The sequence below is a fragment of the Otolemur garnettii genome, unplaced genomic scaffold (assembly GCF_000181295.1).
Source record: "Otolemur garnettii isolate 467f Iridium unplaced genomic scaffold, OtoGar3 scaffold00018, whole genome shotgun sequence".
Lineage (NCBI taxonomy): Eukaryota > Metazoa > Chordata > Mammalia > Primates > Galagidae > Otolemur > Otolemur garnettii.
Window position 1 is genome coordinate 180160 of NW_003852413.1, and position 10757 is coordinate 190916.

The following is a 10757-nucleotide window of genomic DNA, read 5'->3' on the forward strand; positions in this document are numbered from 1 at the left end:
TTTGAGACAGAGTCTCACTTTGTTGCCCTCAGTAGAGTGCCGTGCATCTTAGCTCATAGCAACCTCAAACTCTTGGGCTCAAGTGATCCTCTTGCCTCAGCTTCCCAAGTAGCTGGGACTACAGGTACCCACCACAACCAGCTATTTTTAGAAATGGGGTCTTGCTCTTCCTTAGGCTGGTCTCAACTCCTGAGTTCAGGGAATCCACCCACCTCGGCCTCCCAGAGTGCTAGGATTACAGGTGTGAGCTACCACATTGACCTTGATTTACATTTTTATAGATTTTTTAAAAAAGTTTTAGGTTATAGAACTTTAAAGTCTTCTTATTAAATTCTTTCTAGATATTCTATTCCAGCACTCAGGAGAGAAATGTTACTCTCTGGAGCCACATTTTTCTCCCAACTATATAGATAGTTGGAACATTTGGACATTTCTTCTACACTGAGACTTTTCTGCACCAAAATTAGATGTGTCATAATAGTTTGTTGAACTAAAACAAAGTGAGTTCTAGCAAGGTTGTTATTGTGTGGCTGGATTTTTTTTTTTTAATTCATGACCTGCAAAAATCTTAATTTGCAGTTCCTGGTTGGTGGTTATGTCAGTTATATTGTATAGTTTGTTCTGAAAGAATGAAATGAATCCTGAGTATACACTCATACTTGGTTATTATTTTTTAAGGCCACTTATAGAAAAACCATTTAGCTGGGAAAGCAAGATCCTTGATGACAGTTTTCATAAATTGGGCAGTTGCATGGAAGTCACTGCAAAACCTTTAGACTTTGACATTTCAGCATTATGAGGCAACCCCAAGTATATTATTTATTCCCATTTCTGGAACAATTGGAGCCAAGAGCAGTTCTGGAACAGAAGTTGGGACAGACTAAGGGAAACCTATGTTTGCTTGGGGGGGGTGGAGTGGCAGTCCTGAGGGTGATGAAGAAGGAGCCTTCTTGGGGTCCCCTGAGCAAAGGCACAGAGGCAAGGAACCAAGCCACACAGCTACAGGAGTGGTGGCAGCAGGGAGGGTGCCAGACTAATTGGCCCACATGCCAGCTCCTTGGGGAGAGGCCACACCCCATGGCCTTGGGACAGGTAAACTATTGAAGGCTGATGGGATGGGTGAGGGGCCTGCTCTCCATGTTGGAGTATCCATTTGGCCTGGGGGAATGGGGGGACCTACATGTTCAGTATCATGATCAGCATGTGCACGGCTTGCCAAGGGACAAGAGGCGCAGGAGAGCAGGGAGAGGACCTCCCTGTCTTCCAAGACTGAGTCTCGGAGGTGAGCTTCCTCATCTCCACCTTACAGGCCAGAAGGGAGAGGGCCTCAGGGACTTTGGAGCCTTCTTTTCTCTGTCCTTTCAATAACACACAGCTTCATTGTACCCTGTCTATCCCAGGAGGGCAGGTGCCCTGCCTGGACATACTGCCTCACCTCTCCCATCTACCCCAGAGGTATGTGTGCTCTGCCTGGATATATAGCCTCACCCCTTCCACCTAACCTACCCCAGAGGGAGCAGTGCCCTTCCTGGAGGAACAGCCTTACTTCTCCTGTCTACTACAAGGGGATCTGTTCTTTACCGGGATGTAGGAACTCCCCAACCTCCATCTCCCAGGATGCATCCCATAATGAGCTTGTAAAGAGTGAAGTGAAGGAATTTCCTAGAGTGAAGAGAAAGAACAAAGAAAGTTTGGTGTTTGGTGGACAGTAAATCACATCTCGCTGGTCGCTGGTCAGAGACATCTTGGTTGGCCCTGCTTGCCCCCCTGCTTGGGGCTGCAGGTGACTCATCCCGAATGCCAAGTTGCTATCATCTGGGCAGCCACTTAGGCCAGCTTTGTGTCTCTGCTTCTGTTCCTGCTCCTGTGGAAAGCTATGTGTTAATTAAATAAATAAGACTTTAATTCTATGTAAACAGTCTGTGTGTGTCCCTCTGAGCCTTCCTCTGAGGATGTTCTAGGGGGCAGGACTGGAGTGTCAGCCAAAAAAGCACATGGCTGCTCTGTGCCAACAGTTAGGGGAAGCTACTCCAGGCTGGAGGGTAATCTCTTAGGCAGGTTGGGGTCAGAACTTGTCAAACCAGCCATTGGAGAGGTGGGAGCTGTCAGAGTAATTTACTCTTGCCTTTTTAGGGCCTCAAGTGGGTAGGAAATGTGTTCTGATGGTTCTTGAGGGGCAGGGATGACATAGTCATGTCCAGACAAGGTGACCTGGGTCTCTTGTGGCTATAGTCCAGGCTGTGGTCTGGGGGGGGGGGGGCTACTGCCATGAGGGGGAACTTGTTGCCCTCACATCACCTGCTCTAGAATAAGAGCTGGCCCTGGACACACTGGGCTGGCAAGGAGCACCAAGGGGAAACCAGTGTGCCTGCTGGTCAGGGGACCTCTTGATGTATCCCAGGGCCCCTAGGAGCACCCCTGCACCAGGGGTTACCCTAATGCTGTGGTCCCAGCCTCTGGGCCCCTGGTGGGTATCAGTCTGTAACCTGTCAGGAACAAGGCTGCACAGCTAGAGGTCAGCAGTGGGCAGGCAAGTGAAGCTTCATCTGTACTGATAGCCACTCCTCATCATTCATATCATGGCCTGAGTTCACCCTCCTGTCAGGTCAGTGGTGGCATTAGATTCTCACAGGAGGTAAACGAGGGGTCTCAGTGGGTGTGCTGTGCTCAAGTCTTCCCAAAACCATCCTTACTGCCCCTGTGTGTGCAAAAATTGGCAGCCATGAAACCTGTCCCTGTGCCAAAAAAGGTGTTACCAAATTTTCAGAACCAGTCACCTGAAGCCACATCAGAAAGAGGGACCAGGAGTTTGAGGAGAAGGAAAGAGTAATTTATTAATTTGCCAGCAAATGAGGAGCTGTTAGACTCCTGTCTCAGAATACCAGCATCCCCTTTCTGAACAGAAGCACAGAGCTTTTAAAGGCTCCAGTTAGTCCTACAATCCCATTTGGGCTAATCTCACGGCCTCTGGCCCAGATTTATCCCCATCCCATCTTGAGACCTCCAGCTCTCAAACCTTCTCTATAGCATAAAGAATGAAAGACATTGCCCTGTTTTAGTTCTCAAAACAAAAGGGTCAGGGGGGTTTGAAGAAACAGAAACATTTTACCTTTTTTTCCTCAGGCCATTCTCTGTGTTGTAGTCCATGTCTGTGGGAGGGGGTGGCATAGTGCTCACCTTGGGGTGCTGGGAAGGGTTTCCCATAAACTGTTTCTAAGCCTTCTTCAGAGGAGGTCAAGTGGCAACACCTTATTCCACTTTCAGTGGGTTCTGTGTAATTTTCCTTTTAGATACAGGGCTTTGCTTACTTGCTGGGTCACCTCTGCTGCAGAGGAGGGCAGGTTCATACTGGTGTTCATTCAGAGAAGCTCATGGTGACCACGGGACAATGTAGATGGGAAGCAAGGCATCCCCCCAAGGGACACTGCCATGGAGCAGCCAAATGTAGTGATTCCTTGAGGAGGGCAGGGCGTTTAACGCAAATCAGCAGCCCAGGAGGAGTTGATATTAGTGTCAAAATTACAACTGTTTTCCTTTTTCCTTTCATCTTGTTTTCAAGCTGAATTCTCAGGCCTGTGCCTGAGAGGCACTTGTCTGAGAATAACCATGTTTTCTGGTTCTCACTTCCCTGGTATCCCTCTGCCTCCATTGTCACTAGTACCCAGGCCTCCTCCCATGGCTGAACCAGTGACAGATGCTTGCCCAGCCCTGTGACCTAGTGTGGTCTTCTGCCCTTTGGAAGTAGGCCCCTTGCTGTCCCCAGGACTCGTTCTGCCCTGGTCTGTGCCCATCCTGCTGGGCATCCCTGCGACCCTGCAACCTGGCTTTCCCATCATTGACTCCTCAAGCTTCATGGAGCAATATGGTATGGCGGGTGGGGGCTCACTTGTGAATTCTTTGTACAGGCCCAGGGTGGCTGCCTGTAGTGGGCCTCAGCTAGACACTGTAGGCAGTAGTCCAGCCTACCCAGAGGCCTATATAGGCCATGGCTGTGGGAGTGCCAAGCCTGCACCTGCCTTCCTCATGGCCTGGGGCCATTTGCGAGGACAAGCCCAGTGGGAAAGCCTGCTGGGAGTTCACCCCCCCCCCACCCCAACCTCAGAGCAGGTGTCAGGCAGGATGGAGGTATGGTGGCAATGGAGAACGCAGGCTGCCAAGTTGCCTGCCCTCCTCTCTAGTTTTGGCACTCCTCTCTTCCAGTGTTCTGGCCTGGGCTGTTTCCAGCTCTGGCACCAACTGTAGTGGTCCACACACCACACGTTCAGGAGTTTTAGGGTTGCTTGGGATCTGCTCCCAGGACCTGTGCTCTCTGCGCCTGTCGGCAGATGCTCTGCTGTGCTCGGTTATCAAAGCTTCAGGAGAGCCCTACACCAGTGGCCACGTCCAGAATATTGAAGAGTGGGCACATGCCCCTTTCCTTCAGTGTTCCTATGTGCAGAGCACCCCACCCCCCAAATGCCAGGCATAGTGCTAAACTCAGGGCTCACAGAGTCTGAAGTCCCATGTGGATGAACCACATAGTGTGGGTTGCTTGGCATGGAGGAGCATGCAGCTGGCGTGGTGGGCTGGGGACTGAAGTCCTATGTGGATGAACCATGCAGTGTAGGTTGCTGTGGTGCAGAGGAGCATGCAGCTGGTGTGGTGGGCTGGGCACTGAAGTCCCGTGTGGATGAACCATGTGGTGTGGGTTGCTGTGGCGCAGAGGAGTGTGCAGCTAGCATGATGGGCCAGGCACTAAAGTCCCATGTGAATGAACCATGCAGTGTGGGTTGCTATGGCACAGAGGGGTGGGCATGGTGGGCTGGGCAGCCTGGTGCTAATGAGGAGTAGCTGATCTCTCAAGATGGGGGGTCCTCACCCTCCAGGACAGAGCTTGGTGCCTTCTTAGCACCAAGAAGAGGTATTTGGAAGTGTCCAGGCCAGCAGAGGTCCTCTCCTATGCTAGATTAGTGCTCGTGGCTCATTGCAGGTTAGTCTTGAGTTTCACAGGACCCTGTGCTCTGAGTATGAGACTCCCCCAGCGTGCCTCTTAATTTCCCCAGAGCATGAAACTAAGGAGGTGTGAAGGAGGGAGGACCCCTTGCCCAGGAGGAGCCTTTTGTGCTGCTGGCTGGAAGCAGAGGTCCCTGCAGAGCAGGTGCCATATGTCCTGCCACAGCTGCTCATGACCTAGCTGTTCCAGCTCTTGGAGCCTCATTTGTGTACACGAGTTAAGCATCTTTATCTTCATATTTGGGAATACCTTTGAAATAGAGTTTCTACTTCACAGCTTTTGATCAACATTTTTTTTTTCCTATTCATAATCTTTTGTATTCAGTAGTGACATGCAAGCCAGCATAGACAAGAGAAAACAGATGCAGTAGACAATTTGTGTCTCCATTTGTCATGTGTGGGGTCCCTCCTTGCTGAGCAAGATGGTGGTTTGGGAGCCGTCCTGGCCTATCACTGCCTTTAGGAGAGAAAGAAGAGGTTCACACATGGAATTCAGCAGCATATAAAAAGTGCACAGCTGTGGCCACATGTGTTTTAGTCCAGTAACAAAATGGGCAAAAGAGGAAAGTTCATCTTGCAAAAGATCTACAGTTGACAAGTAACCAGGAGGAGAGGCTAACCTGTGCCATCTACAGCGCATGTCTCTCTGTGGCGAGGGGCCCTCAGGCTGGCTGAGGGGACAGCAGTGACAGCGCCAAGTGCCAGCATGAAAATTTACATGCGAGAATGATCACAGCAGATTACAAGCTGGAACAGCCTGTATACCCTTTGGGATAAATGGACAAGCTGCGATCCTTCTGCTCTGCAGAGCTGGCTGTCCCCACACAGCAGCCTGGGGTGGAATGGAAGCCTCTACAGAAAGCTGCATACCATGTCCCACTGTGCAGGTTGTAGGAAGGGCAGGGCTGCAGCGCTGGACCACGTGTGTGGATGTGGTGGGAGCTGCACAGGCCTTGTGGTGTACGCAGTCCATGCCAGTACCTCTGTGCCCTTTCTGGTACCCATGCACACGGTGTCCCAAGAGCCAGCAAGACAGAGCATGGGACTTCTCAGGATTATCTCTGCATGTGAATCCGTAATTTTCTCAAAATAAGTTTAATTTAAACCAACAACAAAAAAAATGCAAGCAAAAGCAAAAGCCTCCTCCAAACTCATTATTACTGCACTAACACAAACTACTCATTGCATATAAATGCTGCGTGTGTTGGAATAAAATTTAAGACACCAGCTACCTGGGCATAGCTCATATCATGGCCAGCAGACCCACTGATGCTCTCTGGCCACACTTAGGTTTCCTGGCTGTTCTGCAAGGTGGCCAGGGGCCCTGCTGCAAGAGCATCAGCTCAGGCAGGCTCCGGACAGCCCTGGACCCTCGCCGGGAGGGCTCAGTAGCATGCAGACTCGCTCAGTACCCTCCCCAGCTTGGGGGAGAGTGCTTGGCTGCCCCATAACCAGTCAGCTGTGCAGCTGGTCTCTGAGCATGACCTCTGATGTCCAGACCTCAGACTGTCTGTAGGACCTGATCTCCTATATCTAAGCATCTTAAAGATTTTTGGACATACCGCAGGAGTGTACTACAGCAAGAGTACAAGCGACTGCTCCAGATTTCAGGGTGCTGTGGCAGGTGGGGCAGGAGCAAACAGAGCCAGGGGCTAGTGCAAGGGCAGAAGGGGTGATGGGCAGGGAGATGGGTCGTGTCCACAGCAAGGGGAGGCAGAGGCTGGGCAGAGGGTGGATGGAGGTGAGAAGGACGCCCCTGAGCTTGTATAATGTCACAGTGATAATTGGCAGGAAGCAGAGAGGTGTGTGGGGACACTAAGAAGACGTGTTCTTAGGGGGTTATCTAGTGGCCCAGGGAGATAGGGCTTGAGGCCACTCTAGGGTTACTGAGCTCCTAGTGGGTCCCTCTTTATTTGGGGACGGGGTTTCCTGAAGCTAAAGTGAGGATGTTCAGACTTGCTGCCCGAGGCCGTGGTGGCAATTTGTGTCATCTGCTTTGAGATATTGTTCAAGAAGTAAGTCATTGGACATAAAATGTGGGTGTTTTTGACCATGTATGTGAGTCATTTTCATTTCAGTACATTAAGGAGGAAATGTTTGTGTCATATTCTTAATTCCACCGAGGGAAGCGTCAGCTATTCACTGTTTAGATGCTACTCAGCATTGCTGTGTGGGTCCAGTAACGCTGAGTTCCTGCCTGTCCCTGGGCTGGACAGCCCCTCCCCACCCCTGCCATGCTCCAGGAATTCCTCCTGACCTGACCCAGAGTCTGCAGGCCACAGTGAGATCCTCTCTGCACCTGTAGCTCAAAGCAGCGTGGGGTATACATGAGTGGGCTGAGTGCACATGCTGCCTGCATGGTCTTCTCTTACCTGCTGTTTGTGGTTGTTTTTCACAGATTATAGGCTGCTGTGTGAGCAGAGATCCTCCTAACTCCACCGAACGGTACACACGCTGGATCAACCAGCTGGCACCTGACCAGCTTCTGACCCAGGTACCTCTCAGTGGCCCATCTGTCCCCATTGCAGACACATCTGCTTCATGCATGACAGTTTAAATCCCTCCCAGAGCCAGCTTCCTGTCTGTATGTGTAGCCTTTGCTTCTGACGTTGGGGCATGGTCTTTGCATCTTTACACACTGCTGACTGGGCCGTGTGAAACGCCAGCAGCGTGGCGCAGACAGACACTGGCTTTGTCATGGCCTAACAGTGCCAATTAGAGGTCTGACCCAGGAAACATCACCATGGAGTGCTGGATGGGGCAGTCAGAAATCCCACACTTGGCATGTCAGAGTCCCCACACACGTGTCCCTAATGTATCCCACACAGCCAGGGCCCACACACATGGAGTGGGGCAGTAGGGCAGCCCAGGCCATGGGTGTGTGACTTGTCTGTGCCATCCTCTGAGGAGCCTGGCCACCTCCCCTAGAGGTAGAGACTCTTGTCCCTGTGTCATGACTGGTTAGTGCCAAGGGCATCAGCCCTGGTCCCTGTCTCATCCATGCAGCCTAACTGGTTAGTGCCAAGGGCATCTGCCTGGTCCCTGTCTCATCCCTGCATCCTAACTGGTTAGTGCCAAGGGCACCTGCCCTGGTTCTGGCCACAAGCTCCATTCCAGCCACAAGTAAATTCATGAAATACTGAGCACAGGACATAAACATTTGTTTTAGTCTTTAGTAAAAGTAAAACAAATGTTCCTGTATCAGTTATATAGCTGTATTTCCTTAAAACAATTCAAAAATAATTTTATTGTATTTGTAAGAATTATACTTGACTGTTCCATAAAGAAATTTGAGCAATGTAAAAAATTATAAAAATGAAAGTATGCTGCTCAGAACTCACCCTGGGCTTTTCCAGTCATTTTTTCTGTGGCTAGATCACCTGGGCCAGCCCTGTTGCCATCACTGTAGAGTGGTTACATTTTCCAGGAGTTGTATAAACGGAATCTTGCACCAAAGTACATTGACTGCGAAGATGCCAGAGTTCTTCCTGGCACTTGCCGATTGGTAAAGTGGCAACCCCTTTTTCTCCCCTACCCTTCCTTTTCCTTCTTCCCCTTTTCTTAGCCTCCTCCTCCCCTCCCTCTTCCCTCCCCTTCCCCACCTTCTTCCTCTTCTTCACCTTCCTCTCCCCTTTCCCTTCCCCTCTTCCTTCCCCTCCTGCCCCTTTCTTAACCCCCCCCCCTTTTCTTTATGAGAGTTCATTGTAGTTGCTGATAAATCTCTTTATAGATTCCTTTATCATCTTTTCTTTGTCCTTGAAATCCTTTGTTGAAGATGTTGGTAATTTGGTCATTGATGCTTTCAACAGTGAGACTTTTACAGATTGCATCTCCTTGTTCTCATTTAACAAATCACTCTGTTCCTAGATTTCCTAGATTTATAGACTTCATGAGAATAGTTATTTATTCATTTGTTGTCTGTGTTTAAACAGCTGTATCGATGTGTAACTGATGTCCGATAGATAGCACCTATTTCCAAAGATTGATCAGCTTTGAAGTGTGTACCAGGAACCACCCTCACAAGGTGATGGGTGAATTTTTGGTGGCTGTCCTCCCCAGACACCAGGCAACCACTGATCCACTTTCTCCCTGTGGATGAGTTTTACATTTTCTGGAATTTTACATAAATGGGATAATATGGAAGATACTTTCTTCGTCTGGTTGCTTTTAGCTAACATAATTACATTGAAATTCATCTGTATTGTTTGTTCACAGCAATGGTTCCTTTGTTTTCATTACTGAATAACAAAGTTGACCCTTTTTTCTTTTTCTTTTTTTTTTTTGAGACAGAGTCTCACTTTGTCACCCTCTGTAGAGCGCTATGGCATCACAGCTCACAGCAACCTCAAAATCCTGGGCTCAAGAGATCCTCTTGCCTCAGTCTCCTGAGTAGCCATCACAACACCTGGCTAGTTTTTCTATTTTGGGTAGAGACAGGGTCTCACTCTTGCTTAGGCTGGTCTCCAGCTCCTGAACTCAGGTAGTCTGCCTGCCTCGGCCTCCCAAAGGGCTGGGAGATTACAGACGTGAGCCGCTGCGTCCAGCCCCACAGTTGACCTTTGAACAACACAGGTTTAAACTGCACATGGATCATTTATTTATTTTGTCCAGCAGGCCTGGTCTGGGTTCGAACCCACCACCCTCAGTGCATGGAGCCACACTCTAACCATTGAGCTACAGGTGCCTAGCCCAGCCTGCACATGGATTTTTAAAAAATAAATATATTGGAAAGTTGTTTTGGAGATCTATAGCAATATTAATGAAACTTCAAGGGGTTTCCCTCTGTTACTCACCACATAGAAAGCTAATTACTGAAACAATGAGAATTATCAGGGAAGAAGGGAGATTTATTGGAGGGACGGCCTCAAACCTGTCTCCTCAACTAGTGGAGTCAGCATTTTTCCAGAGTTGAAATAATGTATGTGTGAAATGAGTGAATGTTGTCACCTGTGTGGGGCAGAGTGCCAGGCATGCTAGCACAATGAGAAATTATGCTAGCATGTATGCCACATGATGAAAAGATGACAGGTTAAGTCCCCCAGGGGGATTATAGTAGTGTAAAGCGTGGGGGGTGGAGTTAATACTGATCATTGTTAACTGCTATGTGTACAGGCAGGACGAAGGGAGGAGGCAGCTCAGCCAGTCCTTGGACACGATCTGTGGGGGCTGCAAGACAGCAGATGGTGTAAGAGCTTGTCCTTATCCTGTGGCTGCAAGGAGGGTCTGCCATTTCTAGAGGAAAAATATCTCAAAAGGGAATAGATCAGTGAAACAAAGTTGTAAAGTTCTGGTCAGTGAATCTTAGTGGCCAGGGAAGTTAAAGAGAAATACAAAAAAAGCATTTTTGTTCATGGAGCCAATTATGATAATTTGAAAAAACTTGTAGACGAACTAAAAAAATTGAAAATTAAGCAAAAATTAGATATGTCATGAATATATAAAATATATGAAGATGGTAGTCTGTTTCATTATTTACTACCATGAAATAAATACAAATCTATTATAAAAAGTTAAAACTTATCAAAATTTATGGACACACTTACAGACTGTGCATGACACTGTTCTCAGGTGAGAGAGTATAACAAACATAAAAATATAGCTGTGAGTCATAGCTGGTAACACTAGCTAGCATGTACTATATTGCTGTGGTTGTTTCCTAGCTGGTTAATACTAACTAGTATGCTGTACTGCTGTGGTTGTTTCCCAGCTGGTTAACACTAACTAGCATGCTGTACTGCTATGGTTGTTTCCTAGATGGTTAACAC

The 10757-nt window shown here is 48.6% G+C and overlaps 1 protein-coding gene across 1 annotated transcript in view; it reads left to right on the forward strand.

Annotated features, from left to right (window-relative positions):
- The window catches only part of B3GNTL1 (UDP-GlcNAc:betaGal beta-1,3-N-acetylglucosaminyltransferase like 1), a 114026-nt gene that overhangs the window by 51570 nt on the left and 51699 nt on the right, over positions 1-10757 (forward strand). Inside the window, exon 6 of the mRNA XM_012802825.2 lies at positions 7391-7486. Within this exon, the coding sequence (XP_012658279.1) occupies positions 7391-7486 (96 nt within the window). The remainder of the gene's footprint in view (positions 1-7390; positions 7487-10757) is intronic.